This window comes from Uranotaenia lowii, chromosome 1, assembly GCF_029784155.1.
Source record: "Uranotaenia lowii strain MFRU-FL chromosome 1, ASM2978415v1, whole genome shotgun sequence".
Lineage (NCBI taxonomy): Eukaryota > Metazoa > Arthropoda > Insecta > Diptera > Culicidae > Uranotaenia > Uranotaenia lowii.
In genome coordinates, this window is record NC_073691.1 from 133,474,308 (window position 1) to 133,496,107 (window position 21,800).

Genomic DNA, 21,800 nt, shown 5'->3' on the forward strand with positions numbered 1-21,800 from the left:
TGATAAACATCGCCCGTCCGGCTTCGAGGCAATTTTGTTTAGTTTTCCCTCCACTGGGACCAACATGAAGCAGCTGGAGCAACACGTGGTGACGTCTTCAAGGGCATCATAATTGTCAAGGTTTGCCGAGCTTGTGCGAAAGGATGGATGGCTGCTGGCTAGTTCGCTGAATTCACGTGCGTGTGGGACGTTTATTTGCGTCGAAATAGGAAAAGCTTCCAAAAATGTTGGAACTGATTTTTAGTTGTTGGTAATAATTTCTTCGCTTTATAGCGTCGCGCTTATCAGATTGCGCACCATCAAATCAGAAGGCCCCGTGTTCTTAATATTTAGATATGTAAGCTTATGCTCCATACACATTCTGGAGAATGTATCATATTCATAACTAATTTTACAGATGTTTGTAATACTCTCTGACCAACATATAGGACCCCTTCAAACCCCTTTGTATAAGCATTCAATGGTAATATGGAGTGTTTGGAAGTGTTTTAAGAGTTGAGGTGGTTTAGCGGAAAGGCTGGCACGAGTCTGTTAAATTATGCGTACTGGGTTCGATTCTCGGTATCAGCTAGGAAACTGGTGCGCCAGAGCATAATTGACTCCCTTCGGGCCCGAGGGAGACCACCTAGCGCTCATGAGTCAAACTCATCCTCTGGTACCAAAATAACATTGTGGTTCCAACAGAAACTCATGATGTGATACTAAAATGTAAGTTCCATACGTTTACTAACAGAAGTTAATAAGTTGAGAACATTGATTAGCAACCTTTTGAGTCGGAAGAGACAAAACCTAAAAATTTTCAATATGGCTACATTAAAGGTTAATTTTTGTTGTTTTCAATTTAAATAATTACATATGAATCATCAATGACCATAAGATTAAAAAAAACGATAAAATCTGAATAGTTTTTGTTTTACTAACTCTTGAATACTGTTAAATGAACTATGTTAAATCTGATTTTGTTTACAATTTGTACATGGATTGTCTTCTGGATCATCAACTCTTCGAACATGGTTTGTTTGATATCAATTTTTTTTTTTGAAAACGCTGGTTTCAGTGGTTGAATTGAGTTATCTTTATTCTTGTTTCGTCACAGTCTAGTCATTACATAACTACACAATTCAATAGCGATTACTATTGTCGCATTCTACTTCTCATATTCCCTAACCCTAACCCTAACTCATTTGTCAATGAGTACTTTGATACTCGAACTCAGAATATCTGGCAACACTGTTGTGTAACCACGAACTCAATTTGAGTAGCTCGCCTAACCCTGTGATGATGTAAACATTTGTACCGCGTTTATCATCATCATGATATATTGTTCTTGATTGCGAATTGGACAAACAAACAATGTTTTGGTTTGGCTCGTGGCAGCAGAAATCGGTTACTGCCGTGAGAAGACCGTAAGCTCTTGGTAACTCACGGGTGCTCACCGTAAGCTGATCCTCAGTGGAGATGTGTGGCAAAGATAGCTGACCGCTTCTTATGATGTCTCTGATGAAAGCATACTCGTAAGCTGATCCTCAGTGGAGATGTGTGGCAAAGATAGCTGACCGCTTCTTATGATGTCTCTGATGAAAGCATACTCACGTCAAGATGCTTCATTTGCTGATGGGTCCGCGCCTTTCCAGGTACTGGATACAAGGGATGTTGTCCTCCATTGACGTGGAAGGAGTGCTAACCACACCCAATTCACCTAGGAAGTTTGTTGACCACAAACTTTCCTTGACTGTATAGCAAAGGGCTCCTATCTCAGCTTCGGTCGACGACAGACTGACCATCTGCTGAAGTTTCGTTGACCACAAAACTAGATTCCCGAAGATCATGTAAGCATCACCTGATACAGATCATCGATCATCGGAGTCTTTAGTAAAATTTGCATCAGCATATCCGATGAGTGGTTCCGATTTCGCGTTTCTGCGGAATACCAACGCCATATCGATCATACGTCGAAGGTATCGCAGAACACGCTTTAGGCCTGACCAATGCCTCTCCGACAGGCTGGCCTGATATTTACTAAGTGCTCAAACCGCAGCACTGATGTTCGATCTCGGAGATGACTGAAAACAACCGATCGAATCGTTGAACGGCTGCTCGATGATAACCTCACCATCGTTCATCTGCGTCCATCGAACATTCATGTCAGAAATAGAATGGGTTTCCTGTAACCAGGGTTAAATTAACCGCTTCCCAAATCTCGCTCTCATCCAGGACTGCTTACTTAATAGTACGCTAACTGCAGCACTGATGTTCGGCATCGAAATATCTGCAAACGACCAATCAAATCGTTGAACGGCTGCTCAGTGATAACCTCACTTCTTCCAGTCCGGGTCTCGTTTTCTGTCATGGCTGTGGTGGTCTTCCGGAAAAAGCAGTCCCCATGGCCCAAAGCTTGCTGACGATTCGAAGTTGCTCTTCCTCATCATCAGCGGTTACGTTAGCCACGTAGCGTTGAGTAGCTTCTCCTGTTCGCTTTCTGCGCCGGTTCGGGATTGACGGAATCTTGATCATCATCGTCATCTTCATCATCGCTACTCTCGTAGTCGCTCTCGTCTCGCGCCATACGCTGACCGGCACCGGTATCGAAGATTCGTTGATTTCTGTGGCTGGCTCAGCACGCGGCCGTATAGAATTTCTTGCATGTTGCTTTCTGGTAACCCCAAATAAACAACATCTTGTAGCAGTACTTCGTGAGGGAGCACTCGCCCGTAATGCCTCGGAAATAAAGGAATGGCTGAAATCGCTGGAAACTAATCGTTCGCTTTAACCTCCTCATCCGCAGCACCCGGAACAGCTTCCAAACATCGAATAGAAGCTTGGGTATGCAAACCGCAGCGCAGCTACAAAGCATGCGAATAATCCTCTCGACTTGCAGCTTCATGTCTTTTCGCTCCGTTGCTTCAACGCTTCGAGCGCTCCATAAAATCGGAGGGCAACGTTCTGCTACATGTGACTCATCTGGATCCAACGCAGTGCTGAAGTATCCGGGAACTAACCGTCGCCCAAAACATCTCCTCCAAAGCCACAAAAAAATCGCACTGTGGGGTTGGATGAGCTCACGAGTACTGATCGTTGCGTGGCTCCCAATCACAAGAGTAACCCTCTTGGCAAACAGCTTCTTCCAATCTCCGATACGGGCTAATCCTCCATCTGGAGCATTAGTACCTGACCAATCCCGGTTGCAGATCCCGAGAGTCCTCCTCCCGGCCGTCGGAAATAATACCACTGATCACACTGACATGACACTTAGTACAAAAATTCAACCATTTTCTGTCTTTTATTTTGTCAGATTTTGGTTCGCAATACCGACGGCAGGAGGCGAACCTGAAAAATGTGACAAAAAATGCTCTGTAGGAAAAATGTACCTGTTTAGCCCGATTGTATCGTAGAAATTGTCTGTTTTTTTTAAAGTTGGGTGGCATTTCCTAACTGGGATAGCATTTCTTCAAATCGATCGATGCGCACTCAGGAATTGATAATGCATACACTTGGAAAAATTATCCAGAAAACGAAATCGAGTGTCCAGTCAGTATGGTCAGTGATAAAACCATGCTGTTAATCGCAGCGCGGCTCGTGTTGGCATCGAGAGTAACCCTCTCGGAACCCGACTTCTCGGCCTCGAACTCCAGTGGCACCTTCTGGCTGACCTGGAGCATCTCGTGGCCTTTGTGCTGGCGATCCACTGCTCCCTGGTCATCTGTGCTAGGATCAGCTCCTGTTTGCTGACTGCAGAGCATAGCCAAAGCACGAGAGTACCCTCTCAGCTATCAGCTCCACCCAATTGTTCCACGCTAGACCTATCGACCTTCGCGCTGAACCATCTCGGTTGCGGATCCTGGGTGCTAACGAATGATTGCGAGTGCTTAACATATAAAACTTGGGTCACGTTGTTTAGTAACAAAACAGAGGTTTTCTAAGGACTGTGGCAACTCGGTTTGCAGCACACGCGTTTTCTCTGCGGTCCGTGAAAATTCCTTTTTTTAGCAGTTTTTCCGTTGATTTTCGCAAAATAAATAGTTTGATCGTGTGATTTAGTGTTTCTTGAAGAAGTGGTATCGGGTGGTGTCGAGGAATTGCTGTGAAAAAGTGGAATTTAGTGTTTTTCATCCGGTGGAGGTTGCGCGTGAGATATCGAGCGATGCGGTTTGCGAGATTGAGGCGAAAAATTTGATTAGTCGCAAATTAAAATGGCGTCAATGGCCAACAAATGGATTCAGAACGAATGAGAAATCTTGCCGAATTTCTATGAATGTAATGTGATTCAACGCGGGTTGTAATTTAGTGGAAATGAAGATGCGTTCCTGCCGAGAAAAAGTGATAGTTTTTTAAGTGAAGTTGGAATATTGAGAATGATAGATTTAGAGAAATTTCATAGTGAGAAAATAATAAGGGAAAGGGCATTCTAGTGAAATCTACGAACGACTTTCTTTCTATGGAGGATACACAACAAGCTTAGAGTAAGCGAAAAGGAAACATTCCCGTGACCTCAGTTGCAAAATGATGTCCACTGGAAGAAGGAGATAGGAACAAGAAAATGCGCTACATTGGTGAGATCAATCCAAATTATTTTATAATCTCTTCTCCCGCGGCACTAACTCTCTCATTGGTTTGAATTTTTCGCATGCGATGTTTTTTTGTTTGGCTGTGTGCGTTCGATGAATGGCTTTGCTGAAAGAAACGAACGGGGTAGTTTGAGTATTATGAGAGAAACTCTCCACGAGTCAACAGAAAATACCATTAACTCACCATTCACTGCTCAGATAACGTTTACCAGAATCACCCGGATAAAGTAGCATAGCCTTTTTAATATAGGGGGAAGTGTTCCTAAATGCGCATGTTGGGTAATATGCGCATACAGCCGATTGACGATATGGCTAAAGATTCATCATATCTAATCAGTGCAGTTTGAGGGTAATACACTTTTAACACATGGCATCAAAAAATTAAATTGTTATATAAAGTCGAAAAAATTTAAAAATTCAAACAAGATTTTTGTCAGTTTTGTTATAATATATTGAACTTTAATTATTGTGCGTACAGATTCTGTGAACAAAAATTTCAATTGTTTTTCTTTCTCATTCATCTGGAAATCGGAATTTCAACAAATTGAAGCTTTTGGCAAAGTTGTAAATGATAAGATATTGGAATAACAGACAGGTTCTATATCAAGGCAGGTTAAATGCCTATATCAAGAAAAATAGATTATTCTTATAAATTTTTTACTTTCTTCCATTAAACATTAAATGTACGCTCAAATCACGATCTTACAGCGAAAAAAGAAGAACTTCATACTGATCTGATAGAAATACAATATGAACAAAATATTACCATGAAATATGGCCTTATGGCATACTTAACTATGTTTCATGCAAAAGAACTAGTGATGTAAAAAATTTCACCAAAATTTCAGCCTTGACGTATGCTTAACATCCGTTTCTACCATTTTCAATTAAATAATTTCAAAATATTGCAAGTGTAAATGAAATATAGCTTAAAACATAAATATGCGCATTTAGCCCGCCGGTTTCGGAAATCGGCTATTTTGACTTCTTTTATTATAAAATTATTTCCACAAAATCTGTAGGAGATTTTAACAGAAAAAATGCTCTTACGTATAGAAAACAGATGTCCGCTCATGTGCATATAGTTTTCAGACTCCTATCTATCGGAATATGGGAGAAAATGATGGTTTTCCTTAATATGCGCATATAGCCTACCTCTCCCCTATACTGGTCAATTGTGGCAAGTCGCAATCTTGTTGCACTGTATGTCGAAGGGGGAGTAGAGAGAGGGGTGGATGTGGGCAATGTGCGCGTATGTTTGAATGTGCTAACAATTCCTACGTTTGCTTCGATGTTGTAGCTATTGAGTATTTGAGTCTGAACCTTAGCCGAAAAATACATTTTCATCAATTTTTTAATTGTTGATTCAATTTGCGTTTCTTAGATTTCATAAAAATAAAATTTGTTTTTTTTTGTGGGTTCCTTATGAGATAAACCGAACCTAGGCGATAAAAAAAATAAAACTATCATAAAAAAGTACTTTGCTAGGCATAATAATGATATGATAATGAAAATTTTTGGACGTTTCTATTTAAAAAAGACTTTGCAACTGGAAGTAAAAAATAAAAATCTTGGTTTCCGCGTCTCACACCATCGATTATTTTTCATTTTTGTTTTCACAAAAATAAACATTTCATTCGAGAGTAATGCCACATTATTTCAAAAACCCGATTAACGATTTCCTTTTATGCAAAAACTACTGATTTCGTGTACATACGGCAATTCCTTTTCAATTAGTTTTTAGGTATCACAATAAATACCCTGTCTTTATAAATCTTGGAACGAAAATTAAAATAATACATACAGGTAAACGATTGGGAAATTAATTGAACTAGTATAACACATGAAGGGGTTTTCTTGAATTAATATTTTGAAAAAGCGTAACAAGAACTTGAGTTTTTGGAAGAATGATAATGTTCAGAATGCGAATAACTTAGTACACGGACAATCAAGAAACAAAGTATGTTTTATGGTGTAAAGATGATTTGAAACAAATAAGAAAAAGAATAGGATTGAAAAAAATACATCGCACTGGTCAAAAGTGTTTCCTGGTCTTATCCTTCCACCCACTTTCCAAAACAAAATTATTTGCTAGGATGCAGAGGTGACCTCGGTCCTAAAGCACGACTTTATTTCTTTCATCCCTATCTCTTTCTTCCAATCTATCCATTGACTACTAGGACGTGGCCGGCGCCGTTATTGACGTTCAAAGAGAGAGCATCAGTTTTGTGCAGTGTGAATGAGTTGCTAGTCCCAAGCACCATTCATTTGACCTCTGAACAAAATTTATGGCCTCGGTCAATCACGGAGTAGCAACCATTGGCGATGTGGAATTCGTTCTACTGAGCCACGCCTGCGATCATGGTTTTCGAAATGCATTTCTTTAAAAAAATAAATGAGAGTCAAAAAATTACATCATTAATTGAATATAAAAGAAACAAACTTGTTCTGAGTAAATAATTTTGTAACAATTGATAAAGGAGCATTTCGGGTTCAATGATTCAGGTGGATGTGAGTAGTCAATCAAGCTAAGCTAAGCTAAGCTAAAACAGAGGTTTTCTAAGGACTGTATACTTATTCAAAAGTTATAATCTTTGATTTCTCTAGGTTAGGTTTATGTTTTCGACCGGAAAGATAATTAAAATTTTAATTTTTGGCTTTTTACGGTCTTGGATCTCAATCAAAAAACTTATTATTTGAAATACCCGACGTTTCGACCATTTTTCGTGGTCTTTCTCAAGGGAATCATCTGTTGCTGTTATTTGTATTCGACTGATTAAAAAAATATCACGCCTTTTGGAAATACACCCAAAATTCAGCCTTTACTCCAATCATGAGCTATCAATATTTGATTATGTGATATGTGATTCGATTTGAAATTGCCGGCATTTCCTTCCCAGAGCAATCGCATTGCGTTTGAAGGAAACAAAATGTATACGTTTTCATGCCCCTCATTAAAATTATAAAACGCATGTTTTTAGAGAAAATTTTGTTTTAGCGAAAATTTTGTTTTAGACTCGTAGGTAATAATGGTTTATTATTAAAATCGGTTGGAAATTGAAGACATTATGGTTACTTTATCATAACAGTATTTTTTGCATTTATAAGTAGTTCAACGAACCGCGGTGTAATCATCATAGTATCGGAAGAATTTAACATGGTAAATCTCACTTGCTTTAAGTCAAAATTAATTATTAGCCTATTAGAAGGTCACATGCCAAATTTTAGAACGTACTTAACATGGGGAGGGATTGCTTGAATCTCAAATATGAAAAGGATTATAAGGTATTTGGCTGGGAAGGAACAAAAATACTGGTTTCTCATTAGTAACTTTTTTCTTCACTAGCCGATTGCTTTTCATGAATAATTTTCTTAAAGACTAAATTGAGACAAATATTTCACTCGAAGACTGCAACCCGACTTAAAACATAAAAAAGTATTGAGGTTCAGAAATTGTATTTTGGCCGAAAATTCGTAAAAAGTACTCATTGTGTGTTAGAGAAGAGCTACATTTTAGATAAAGAGCCCAATATCCGCTTGCTCAACTTTAGTTGGAATTGTTCAGGTTCTGAACGCGTTTCTAGCTTGAGCGCACTGTGAACGATGGTTGGATGGTCTGTAATTGATAGCGGATGAAATATGGACCGGTCTGATTTATGCTACGGTGCGTCAGGGATGCTTAGAGCTACCGGTGAAGAGTAGTAACAAAATATAAGTGTGCAATGTTTACATCGATGCGATGGCCAAGGCCTTAGGTGAAGGTTAATTAGTTTGAAGAGGTACTAATCATCGTCGCGAGAGGATCGATGGTGTAGGCTAGAAAATTAGGGTCCCACCACGCAGTTTTCCTCATATGTAGATTGGGCATCTACATTGAGGTACGACGGATTAAGTCCGAGGAAAATTGTCGATCTTGTGGGGGACATGTGCCACGTAACTCGGTGCAGCCCGGATATTCGGATTGGGTGGGGACCCTATTTCAACCAATTTAAAACCTTTGATATGTATAAAAGGTCTAGGTAACCATGGAGCTGAGCACACAACAAACTTGATACCGTTAGAGTCAAAAGTATTAACAGTCAGGACAAACTGCATGCGAGTCCAAAAGGAATAACCAAAGAATTAAAGTACAGAATTAAAGCTAGTGTGCGCCATCGAAAGGAAACTTAAATAGTGTGTTTGTGGCGATGCGAGCATTTTGAAGTGAAATCAACCTGGTGCGAGGGTGTTTGTGTGTGTGCGTTTTGCTGTGATTCCTGCCAGTCCCGGAATAAATCAGAATATAAGCTCAGTTACCCACGAACAGCATCAGTGGATCGTGAACGAACGTAAAGTTCTAAACGGGGAGAATAGTAAAACCAAAAATGCTTCTCCGAAGCCATCAGATAGTGCTTTTGTTGGTGGCGGTGATTGTGGCCACAGTTTGGGCCGCTGATGATTCCGGTGGTTCAACTTCCGGTGCTGTTCCTGCCAAGCTGGACGATTACGTACTGACGACCCAGTCCGAGTGCTACAAATCAAAACGCCTAGTGTCCTGTTTCAAATATCGGATTTCTCGTTACATTTGGTCGTTCGCCTCGGGCCGTGTAAACTGGTTCCAGTCCGAGGATAAAGCTCGAGAAAGCGGTGGCAACGGATTGCGCCTGGTACGACTGAACGAACATCAGGAGGACGATGTTTTTCCGGAAGCACGATTGATTACACGTGAGTTAAATGACGAGCTAAATTTGTGATCTTTGCAATGCAGATTCCGTTCGAACTAGGGTTATGCTTTTTTATATCGAGACTGTGCAATTCAGAGACATTCTCTTTATTTACTATGAAGGCATATTTGTATGATTTGAATTATAAATATCATACTGTAGATACCAATCGTTAGTGGTGACAATTGAATTCAATTATCGATGTAACAATTCTAAATAAGCCCGATGCACAAGAGACAAGTGACAACTATACCAAGGACCAGAGTATAGAGATAAAGGGATGTTAATAATTCTATTTCCAGATATGTTCATTGTCGATTCCTTTCAGACCAATCATGAACTAAATTCAATTATGAAATCAATCCAATGTCAATTCTCATGTGTTGCATTGTGGCACTCTCGGTTTAATTATTGATGATCTCTCTTGTATAAGGGATCTGGAAGCTTCACTCCTTGATATGCCATTTATTTTCTCGATATGCCATTTATATCAGTAATGCTTCATGATATCATTAAAGATCCATATTTTTCAACATTCTTGAAACTTGGCTAATTAAAAAAAATTGAAAAAAAACATAATTAAGGAAAACAAGACATTTTCTACTTTTTTTTAATTTCTCATATATTTCATACAACATGTATGAGACCAAATATTTCTATATAAGATTTGATGAACTTATTGGTCGAATATAATGGGATCTGGTGGAGGAGGGGGGGATCTGAGAGCGCCTACCTTCAAAACAAACTGTTATAACTGAAGGTGGTGCTTCTTGCTCGCGCTGCACATTTTATACTCAGTCCCACCTGCTATAAAATCAGCAGCAACTTTTTGAAAACTCCAAAAACTTGTACACATTTTGTAAACCCATGATAGTAAGTACACCCAAAGAAGAGGTTGCGAAATTTCAATGCCGATCGGAGCTAACTATGTGCCGAAAATGCGCTTATATGTGCATTGCGCCAAAAATGATATGATTACTTTTTCGTCACTGGCATACAGACTCGTGCTCTCGGGCAAAATAATGCAGGACCACTAAATACAAATACTCAAGCAAAACAAGAACAATATTTTATGGGACTTTCATCCCATTGGATAATTCATCCCAGAAACAAAAAAAATGCCGTCGGTAAGAATCGAACTGACAACAATTTTCTACCTTCATCTTGCTCATTCGACAGTGTACCGCCGCCTGAGGTAGATGGAAGACGAGGGTCAATTCTCAGCAAGCATTTTTGTAGCTATAGGCTTATGCTCTGATATACGTTCAATATACAGTATAGAAGATCGTATGAAAGTTGAAAATTCATAAATTTCATTTCTTTCTTAAGCGATGAAAACTACACCTATTGGCCGTTATCCGACACCTTATTCGTACATATCGGAAGAATGCAAGAGAGCGCAATATTTTGTACTCATAGCCTTCAAATCGTTGCCAGCGACAATATTTTCCAGCTCTCTCATTGGTCAATAATACTCAGTTCCCAACTGATTTTTAGCCATCTGGATGCACTGCTGTTTGCAGAGAGAACATGACGATGGTTTTCTCACTTGAAGCCCGTGCGAGAGCAAAGTCATTTCAAAATTTACAAACATGGCGGACTTTCTATCATATCCGATTTAAACCTACTTCAGATGACATTTCAAACGATCTTTTCACTATGCAGTTGGAATTGCGATTCGCAACACCATTGTAAACGTCTTAGGTTATCATTTCTAATACGATTTCATGTTTGCCGGGTTTTCTTAGTAGATTGAGTCGATTTTTGGTCCTTTTTGAATTTCTCAAACCCTGGGTTCTTAAAAACTTCGTTTTGTTCCAAAACTCATACGTGATTTTTTGCAGAATTTCCAAGTGACATTTACATGAGTAAATTTGAACTTGTACGTTTGTATGGGAAAGTTGAATAGGTACTTTGTTCAGAAAAATCATCATCATTTTTGATTCTTCTGTGAATTTAAGCCTGCTGATGGTTTTTGTGTGAATGTTTAAATTCATTAAAGGAAATCCCCTAGCGAGGTATTGCTTGCAAGATCTTTTTCCCTTTACTACGCTCGGTTCCAGAGAAGAAATAATCACTAGCTTTATTTTTCAGAACAAAAAATTTAATTTTTCCTTACAAACAAAAAAGTTATAATGTTCTCATGTAAAAGTTACTTAAAAATACTGCAAAAAATCACTCTTAAGTTTTGGACCAAAACTCAACTTTTCAGGCCCGAAGATTTGAGAAAAATTCAAAAATGACCCCAAATCGACTCAGTCTATTGTCAATGTCTTTCTGCATAACTTATCACCAAAAATAAAACAGTACAGGGATTTGACAGTATTGTACAATGCGGAAGGGAATAGGAAACGAGATACTGTTTTTTGTTTTCCTACTGTCTACTTGTTCAAATATACACGCACAGCTTGGCCGGAGGATGTTTGCCGGTGGTTTGAAATGAGAAAATGTTTTTTTCCTCTGTAGTTTTTCTCTATCTGCTAATGCCGCCTCACATACGCATCCACTGCATTGACTGGCTGGATCAATTTATTCATTCATTATTTCTATCCTGTTTTATCTTGTGATGGGATTGGGAGGGACATGAAAACGTTCTTGTTTTATTTCATCCATTTATACGAAATGCGGTTGCGTTGAGAAGTTTTTGCCGCCGGTCTCAAATCGAATCATCGCCGCTTATGCCAATGGTGTGCCAACGAAGTGTTGAGAACTCATGATTGGAGTAAAGGTTTAATTTTGGGTGTTGCTTGAGAAATGGCTAACTTTCTTTTGAAATTATGTGGTGGAACTTTTGAACTAATAGAAATATAGTTTTTAGAGAAGTTCAAAACTACACGTTGTCTTCTAAAAAGTTGTCCCTGGACTTACAAAATTAACTTTAAATTAGTTTTACAATTTATACAGTTTTGCCAGCATGCTTGGTAACGCTTCTCAGATTAGCACGTTCAGAGTGCACCCAAAATAATCTGCACGTTGCTTCTACGTGAAAAACTATATAATTCTTATCCAATTGATTTTCACGTAATTTGTACGAAAAAAAAAAAATAAGTAAACGCTTCCCTAATAGGAATTTTTATCTATGAACGTCACGTGCAACTTACATGAATTTTTAGTGCGTTTAACGTGTTATGAGGATGAAAGCTACGTAAAATGTCTTTAGTATCAAAATGAAATTTGGATCCTGCACAGCAAAAATGATTTCCTGTAAAATTACGCAAATGTCCTGCAACAAAAAGGAGCAGGACATTTACCGTAATTTTACAGGTCGAAAACATGATTACGTGACACTAAATTTTTAGTGTACAACTTTTTTACAGGACATTTGCTGTAATAATAAATGAATCTTCGTTAACTTTAACGTGATTTATTGTAAAGGTTGCAGTTTTCAGTGACACGTAATAGTCAAAAAATTTTCCTGTGTGTCTACTATTTTTTTTGTTTGTTTGTGGACAAACTTTGTGGAACTTTGTTGTTTGGTTTGTGGAATGCTGTAAGAAATGGAAAATTTTTAATAATCAAAAATAGAATCATCAAAATGATAAATTATTTACCTTGTCAGAATCATACGTCCATCCAGGCCGATGTGATGCTTAAAGGCTCCTTCTCACGGCCCTTTCTTGTTTTCTCCACGGGTTTCTAGAAGCTTTCCTGAAGCTGGAAATATCACAAAGAACAGCTTAAATTGAATTAAATTTCAACAGGAAGACAATTCACACTTACTACCTTGCTCCCGAGGCTCGGATTTGTATTTGGACCCGCAAGTGTGTTGTGTACTGTTTGTTTTCCGACGCCGAATGATCTTGAGCTGCCGCATCCAGCCAAAATCAAGTTAAAGTAAACTGACAAAAATTCCCTTTTCCAATAGGAATTACTACCACAGGCTTGAGAAAATTTAAAAAAAGGATTCAAATCTATCATTTCAGAATTTACGTGAAATTCATGTGACGTTTATATGAAAGAACAGTAGTTACTACAAAGCACACGTAGAATCGATGTGATGCCACAAAAGCTTAGTTTACGTGAAAAATCCTGTATAAATAATTTCTAAATTTTTTTGGGTGTGAGTGAGTGATTTTTTTTTTATCTGCCTTCCCCAAACTGGATACCAAACCTAGGTACCTACCTACTCTGTACGGTGAATTCAAACGCCAAACGCAAAATTTGATCAGCCTTACTCGCGAATGAAATCAAAAGTACATAAACCTACACTGGAATATTCATCGACTGATACACTGTACCGCATATGTTAAATACTTTAGTAGGTTTTTTTAAAAAACATTTTTGCAATAATATCCTATCGGTCTGATGATCCATTGAGCTGCATTGAAAGTTAGAGCGCAATTTTCTAGCTAGGTTCTTTTCATTTCTTTAGAGCGAAAGACTTCTTCTCGCTCGTCAAAGCCATGGTTGTCAAATGTTTTTTGAAAAATTCTGGAAGATTTTGAAAAAATGTTCGGATATGTCTGGATATAGTTAAGTTTTGAAGGTGGTGACCTTTTTTTAGCCACTTATCGTATGTTTCAGTCACTATCAGTCAAGTGCTCTGTTCGACTCTCAATTAAACATTTATCTTCGAAGCATTTGCCATTATTAATAAGTTTCAAACACTTCTGAATTCATAATTCATAAACATACTACACCTTAAAAAATTTGAATTTTTGAATTTTTAGCTTTTTAGAACAATTTACGTCCAAACCCAAAAGTCTGGAATTGTCTGGAAGAAATGTCGAAAGTCTGCAAGGTTGAGAACCAGAAAAAATGTCTGCCAAAAGTCCAAAAAGTCTGGAAGATCCAGACAAAATCGGGCTCACTCGGCGTGAGTGTAGTGAAAGTTGACCGGAAGAGCAGTGCTCTCGGTATCCAAACTGATAAAAGTGTGATTCGTACTCGGCTCTGTTCTTTTTTGAGGTGTCAACCAACCCTGGTTGAAAGAAATAATTATCGTTTTTTCTTAGTATTCTTCGATTACACTGTAAGTGAAATAATATTTTTGAATGAATGTTTTTATAATTCGGTTACCTACCTGATTCAGATGCAAAAGAGTCTCTTTACCTTTTAATTATTTCTTCATTTCTTTTCCACACGGATCCACATTAATGTTTTTCATCACACTTTTGATCAAATGTATGCTTTTTTATCTGCTTTAGTGGCAGAAAAGGTCGTAACACTTGGTAAGGATAAAGCAACAAAAAAAAAAAACAGTTTGTGTGTCATGATTGTTGAAGTTTATCCTTTTTTTCTGGGAAGGAAGGAAACGCGTGTGTTCGATGAAAAAACTAACAATTTTTTTGATGTCTCATCAACTTTACTACTTTCAAGTCATAAGCCTTATGATTATTAGCTTATTATTTGCTCTGTCATTCAAACACTGAGATTTGAAAAAAACAAAAGTTATAATCCAATCAATATTTTCGAGAAAATCACGTCGACAAACAAAATTATCCATAGGTCCATACAATAAACAATGCTTTCATTTAATTTGGAAACCAATCATTCAGGCACTCTCAAGAAAAACCGAAGCTCTGGGTAGGGTCCTTCCCGGAATAATTTACAATCGACCAAACAAAAATTCTTCTCTCGCACTTTGGCTCCTTTCGACGCATTAGGCTGATGAATGGATTTTAATTTTACGTGGTCGTCGCTAGGGATTCCTTTTTTATGTTTTGTTTCTTTTCTCATTTTCTGGTCACAGCTTACGATAACGAGTTGTTGAAGGCGGGCAAATTCCTGCAGCGTTCATTAAACACTTTCATCGGAGCCCACGGAGTGCGGGTGGGAATGGGGGCGGAAAGTGGCGCCCGTTTCTTGGATGACGACGACGTTTTCGATGGCCGTGGCAAGAAACGCCGCCGCTGGAGCATGATCCTGCCCCTGGCCTTGATGCTGAAGCTGGTCCACATGAAGCTGCTGCTGAAGCCCATCCTGATTGGTGTCGGGTTCATCCAGCTGCTGCTCATCGTCGGCGGGCTGATCATCTTCAACTACTTCCGGCACAGCAGCATCTGCAGGTTGCAGCCCCACGTGGTTCACTCACATTCGCACATCGGCAGCGAGTCAGCACCAGGTGAGTCATATTTCATATAACTTTTGCAAAAAAAAAAAAAAATAAAAAAATTTAATTTTGGGTGAATCCGATCATTCATATGTTTGTTAAATAAAACAACACACTGAATATTTTCGTGTATTTTCCGGTATTTTATGCCTCAGAAGACACAAAAAAAATCTTACCCACATGATGGTCTTTTCACGGGATGTGTGAGATGGGTCCACGTCTGATAGCATGAGCCATCAATAATAATGGAAGCCGCTGTCAATACTTCAGGCTGTTCAATTTTATTTCTATGCATCCCCTTTTCGGCGGAGTGTGTTTTTTTCGTGAAAGGGATTCGATGATGTATTACTTAGCTCAACTCGATTTGATTGAGTCTGATTTTTTTTTTTAAATATTTCGTTTTACAGAAATTAAAAGGAAATAAATTTATTTTTTCGATGTTCACTACGATATTTGAGCAAGGCTGATCGAATAAAAAATTAATTTGGTTTAGTTCAAATGAATTTATTGAAAATTATTTCCTGTGTATTTGGGTGTGTGCAAAATTTAAAATATTCACAAATTTTAGAAAAATTATCACTTTCCCGAAGACCGTTAGTAAATTTGGATTCTGAGAAGAAAATAATAATATTGTTATTATGATATTGACAAAATTTCAAAGAAGATATGAAGCAAATGGAATCTTGGATTTTTCTTGAAGCAAGAGTTAAATCGTTTTGCAGTTTTCATCAAAGTTGTATAAGTATATATTTAAACTATCTTCAACATCAAATGCTCCAAGAGTTTCTTGAATAAAGTCAGAAATAGTTATAATCTTAGGTATTAAAATTTCTTTTAAAATGGAGAGTTCAATTTGTGAAGAAACTATCAATCTCTGAATCTGAAATATCAAGGCAAGATTTGAATTCTTAATTCAAAGAAGAATGACAAATAGATAGAAAATCTGTTTTAAATTTTCATGTAGGTTTGTTAGTCTACTAAAAAAGATAAATTTAAAAATATTCGCACTCTATATCACCAAAACTAGAGATGGTAGACAAATTCTGAAGATTTCGAAAGCAGTTAGAAAAATATGAAACCCCAAAAATGCTGTTCCCTTTTGTTATTCAGTTAAGAAATGATGTTGTTTTGTTTAGGATAGATCATGCGGATTTTTAATATGGATATAATAAATCCCTGACAAATGCACCGATAATTGGATTGCAACTCTCAGTACGTTCCAATTTAATTTAAAATTCCTCAATTCTGTAATCCTTTTTTTCTGCTCTTGATTTTAAAGTATGCGTATGATTGCTTGTTTGTTCAGCTCTAGAAGCCTTTTCAAATCTCTCTTAAATATGGACGAACATATAATTTTTGAATAAATTTGTTTGTTATTATAAAACAAGTTATCCATAGCAAGCCGATTTTTAGAGTTGCAGGATTACGAAGTATAAATAGAAGAAACTCATATCAATGGAATGTAGCTCAACTGCAGAATTGCTAAGCCCCAGGTTGGGAGAGCAATTATTGTGATGCTTTTCAACTAATGAATCCCTTCAATTATTCCTCGACCGGATCATAAACGATCCTCCCAAGTTTTTACAGACAATGCATTAATTACTCATCCGGGATGTACTTAACTTGGCCCTAATTTGAAAGGCTTTTTCCCATCCTAATCTATGTTTGTTTTTCTTTCCAGAAGTATCCTACACGGCTTATCAAGCGTACCCATCCTACTCAGCTTCACCATACAACGCGTACAGCAAAGATTGGGCCACGAACCGGGCCTACAGCGCCTACAATTTTCTCGATGCCATCGATAGTCAAAAAATTTAATCTATAGCTGCTTACTGAGTTAGAAAAAAAAAAATTAAATCGAACTGCATTAGCCTTTTTCCAATCTTCCTCTTAGCAACACTAACTAGGTTTTCACATTCGATCTATCAATACCTACTTTTTAACAGCCACACTATTTTGATTAATTTTTAATCTCTGCTTCGAGTAACAAGACTAAGCTTCTGTAATAAGTTCCTCACACCCCCAGTGCAACTCCAATCGAACCAATTCAGAAAACCCATTTCGCCTAAACAAATATTGGTCAATGTTTTGCTGTTCCTTTTCCCGGTTGACGGACTTTCTATTCTATTTTCACCAGAAACCAAAACCATTCAAATGGTCGTTAGTCTTTCTGTGCTTGCTCGCTAGTCCCGTACCTATTAGAATTGGTCCTGCACAGGGAAACAAGACCCAAACGAATATTCTCCTTCCACGTAAACAAAATTTCGCTCCCATTTAACCCCCTAGATATCTCCCTTCTCCCCCACCTTTGTGAGCGTGCTCTTGAAGCAAGGGAGAAATCTTTAGGATGACGGTAGCATTAGAGGGAAAGTTGTATTTATTTAATATTTATTGAATTATTTATTTGCCTAGTACATAGCCGGAAGAGTAAACGAATGAAAATTGAAACGACAAATAGCGTCCCGTGAGCTGCGAAACCAATTCAAATGTGCCACCTCGAAAAAGCGTCAACAAAGCTAAGCAATGGAGAGGATTTTTTGTTCTGTTCGGGAAACCGGAAATCGGCCTCCAGTGGTAGTCGTTTGGGCGTCAAGTGGAAAATAAAGTAAAACAATAAATTACACGTGATTGTTGTCAATTTCAAGAGAATTATCCGAAACAAATCCCGATCAGAAGAGAAAAACCAAATTATGTCAAGATGAGATATTTTGACATTCAATTTTTCATATCAAAATGAGATATAATTTACTACTCATACTGAAATATCTCAAATTATAACAAAAAATCCATGAGAGAATATCTAAATTATACCACGCTTTGGAAAAATTGTATATAATTGTAATATTGAGCACCAAAAAAGACAAATATTTCAGTCTTGCATACAGCTTTCCTACAATGTTTGCTTTGAACTCAAGTACTTGTATGCAAAGTTTCATTGTTTTCTACCTTGCACCCAAACTTTCATGTTTTGTTTGAAACTTGCACAACTCTTGAAAAGTTTGGGTACCAGACAGGAGATTCGAACCTCGACTTGCCCGTTGAGAGACGTGCACGCTACCACAGAGTCTGATGTATTGGACCTTAAGAATGCCAGTAAAATTTTTCCAAGGATGCACAGGAGGAGGCAGGAATATAACTGTTTGTATTTTTTTTTTCGAAACGACAATAACGAATATTTCGATATCAAAACTACATACACGCAGCGAAATAGAAATTAGCTGCAAAGGAAAGTGCCGCAAAAACAAAAAAAAAATCCTTTGATTTTGGAACAAATAAAAATTACCCAGTTTCAAATACATTTTCCTTTGATTCGAAGAAATCAAAACCGCGTCAAGAGAGCCTGGACAAATTCCCTAGCCGAAGAGGGAGATAGAGCCGCCTCCAATGGAGATATTCGATGACTTTATGACTTTTCTCGCTGCCGTAGTGGCGCAAGAACTAATGCAAAAATACTACTTAAAGACCGAGCAGCTCAGTTATTGACCGATCGAACAGACCATCTCAAACGATGGACTGAGCACTTCGAACAACTCTTCCGAGTCACGAATAGCGATTGACAACAGAATCCGCAGCTCGAAGCGCCAACAGTAATTCGCATAAATGGCGTCAACTCGGAAGCGCCTTCGCACGCTGATAATCAAAGCCATGAAATCTAACAAAGCTCGATTCCATCCCCGCTGAAATTCTGAAAGCCGACCCTGTTTTGTCAGCACAACCAAAAGACCAAGTCGATGGAGATTAACACAGGAAATCCCTCCAGTTTCATGGTAGCTGGGCAACAAGTTGAGAAAGTGGAGTGCTGTAGCCAGATAGCGTCTGATGGTGGTACCAAGAAAGACATCGAAACCCGGATTAGAAAGGCTCGATTCGCGTTTGCGAGTCTCCGTAACATCTGACGCTCACGCTAGATATCTCTACGGATGGAAATTCGAATATTCAACTCAAACGTCAAATCCGTATTGTTGTACGGGTGTGAAACTTGGTGCACATATGCGGTGACGACGCGAAAACTGCAAGTTTTGTGAATCGCTGCCTGCGGAGTATCATCCGCGCTTGGTGGCCAGGCAACTGGATCTCAAATGAGGAACTACAGCACCCGGTGTCATCAGAGGCCGTAAGAAATCGAGATTCGAGAACATCAGTGAAGATGGATTGGGCACATGCTGCGAAGAGATGAGGACGTGATTGACAGAGAGGCGCTTGGATGGAATCCAGAGGGACATCGAAGGAGAGGCAGACACAGAAACTCGTAGCAACGAAGCCAAGCCGCCGAAATTCGCACTGTCGAGGAGAGTGTTGACTTAGGCCAAGTGAAGACGCAGTCTCTGGATCATCAACAGTGTTAAGTTAAGTAAGCGGTCAAACTCTAGTTCTTATTTATAAGTGTGTTTAGACTCAAAGTTCACACATAGCTACAATCCTTCCTGTAGCATGTAGTAGTGGGGAAACTTATCGCAAATAACCCAAAATTTAACATTCTTTAAGAGTATGTTTTGTTTTGTTTATGAAAATTTACGAGGATTTTTTTTGTGAGGGTTTAGCGCTAACCTTCTTTATTGACGTAAACAATGCAGTAGTACAACGAAAAGATGTGGACAAATAAGATCCCAAGCAAAATGCGAAAGGCTGTATTTAGCATGCCATCTAGCAACTGTTTACCGCGCCAAACGTTCTCTCTTTGATTGACCATGTCCACGGATGCTGAATAGTGGAAGGCCACGGTCTGTAAGCTCTGTTAAGTGGTAAAATTGGTCAAGACGAAAAAGAAGCGGAATTCAGTAAGATCAATCTAGACGCTGACTAAGGAAGCGAATATATCAAGTTCTTCCGCGCAACGGTTGGTAAAAAGCGACTTGAATGTTTCATCCAAGACAAATACAAAACACTAGGGTAAGTGTACCTAAGACAACGGCTTAAGGAAGCTTTTTTCATTAATTCAATAGAATTGCCTTGCATGTTGATTTGAAACTGATATTTATTCATTAAACTTTATTTCGAATACTGTTTTATGAAAATATGTAGGAAATAGATCAATCCATTACGTACTTTTGAGTCAATTTATGATTAATTTTTCTCATTCAAGTTCCTCCATTGTCGTACCAGGTCCCTAATTCCGTCGTACAAGGAGACCGGAATTGTCTCAATTTATTCCACCCTCTTCAGAAATACATTTAAAATTTTGCGGTTGCGGTTCATGCAATAAGCATCAGCTTACATCGAACGGATCAACCGCGCAGGATAACAGCAGAAGTTCTCTCGGGTAACCAGTCGCAATAAGCTATGAAACTAGGACAGCTTTATTCTAAACAGATCTACCATTGCTTGGCTAATGCATCTGCAGGCAGCAAAATATTATACCTTCTATTCAATTCTACCGAAATTGTCTCGAACTATTCCTCCCTCATGAGGGATAGATTTGAAATTTTGCGGTTGCGGTTCATACAAATGCGATTATTTACTTCGCACGGATCAACCGCGCAGGATAACTGCAAAGTTCGAATGAGATCTGAGTCGCAATAAAATGGACTTGCCAAGAAATCCCAAAGTAGCGTTTTTGTAGCTAGGTACCATTGCTTGGCTAAGGCAATTGCAGGCAGCACAATATTAGACCTTTCAAATTGAATCCACCCTGCAAATGTATTTTGTACCAACACACTCTCCAACGGACTGGGCTGCCATGATCCAGGATTTGTCTGTAAAATAAGATTTTATAACATTCATACAGACATTTTCCACAAATTACATGGCACAAATTTACACAGTAACTGCATATATTTAAAGAACATCAACATTTTTAATAGTACTATATGTTTTTCTACGCAATGAGACTGAATAGTAAGACATTTGAGGAGAGGCAGAATCACACTTGCGTTTTGTCAACATGTGTATTCTTATTCATGTGGGAACCCTGGCGAAGGATATCGACACAAAGCAAAGCCACGTTGATGCGTGTACTGTGCATTAGACTGGTTCAGCTCATCTATTCAAGTTTTTTTTGCGAGCGATAAAAGTTTTTGCAAGAATGTTTTTTTTCGGAAATTGACGCTTCGTTATACTAACATTTCGTTGTTTGGGTTCAAATTTTTGGGAAATGACGTAGAGTAATCCAACTGAAATTAAACTTTTCGACTTTTTTCATTCAAATTGTAATATGTCAAAAACGACAAAACATCTTTAGTTGAAAATTTACTGAGAATTTATAAAAATGCAGCAAACATGAGTCAAGTATAACTTATATGGTAGAAATCAGAATATAAGCGGGTTTGATTTTGTTGTATTTTGAACGACTATATGTACAAAAAATCATATCTACCGATTTTTTATTCAAACTTGTATTGAGATCCAAACCAGAGACTCATGAACTCTTATTTCAAAGTTTAAATGATTCATTCAACCAAATTCTCTTGTCATTTTGACCTTCAACGGGAATTTTTTTCATCGTTTTTCCATGCATCGTAAAGATTCAATAAAAATCGAGGT

The 21,800-nt window shown here is 38.2% G+C and overlaps 1 protein-coding gene across 2 annotated transcripts; it reads left to right on the top strand.

Moving 5' to 3' along the window:
- The first annotated feature begins 8,487 nt into the window (after positions 1-8,487).
- On the top strand, positions 8,488-17,943 carry LOC129740097 (uncharacterized). Of its 2 annotated transcripts, none has more exons than XM_055731702.1 (3): positions 8,488-9,269; positions 14,961-15,332; positions 17,005-17,943. In XM_055731702.1, the coding sequence occupies exons 1-3, from the start codon at positions 8,930-8,932 to the stop codon at positions 17,136-17,138; spliced, it is 846 nt and encodes a 281-aa protein (XP_055587677.1). In that variant the 5' UTR covers positions 8,488-8,929; the 3' UTR covers positions 17,139-17,943. The 2 variants fall into 2 exon arrangements, with proteins under 2 accessions (XP_055587677.1, XP_055587676.1); XM_055731701.1 differs by having other exon boundaries at positions 8,509-9,269; positions 17,002-17,943.
- The last annotated feature ends 3,857 nt before the right edge of the window (positions 17,944-21,800 follow it).

Bases quoted from the DNA above. Each gene is read 5' to 3' on its own strand.
- LOC129740097 (XM_055731701.1), top strand. From the start codon at position 8,930: ATGCTTCTCCGAAGCCATCAGATAGTGCTTTTGTTGGTGGCGGTGATT. The intron at 9,270-14,960 runs GTGAGTTAAATG...TTCTGGTCACAG, and splicing joins GGAAGCACGATTGATTACAC to CTTACGATAACGAGTTGTTG. The intron at 15,333-17,001 runs GTGAGTCATATT...TTTTCTTTCCAG, and splicing joins CGGCAGCGAGTCAGCACCAG to AAGTATCCTACACGGCTTAT.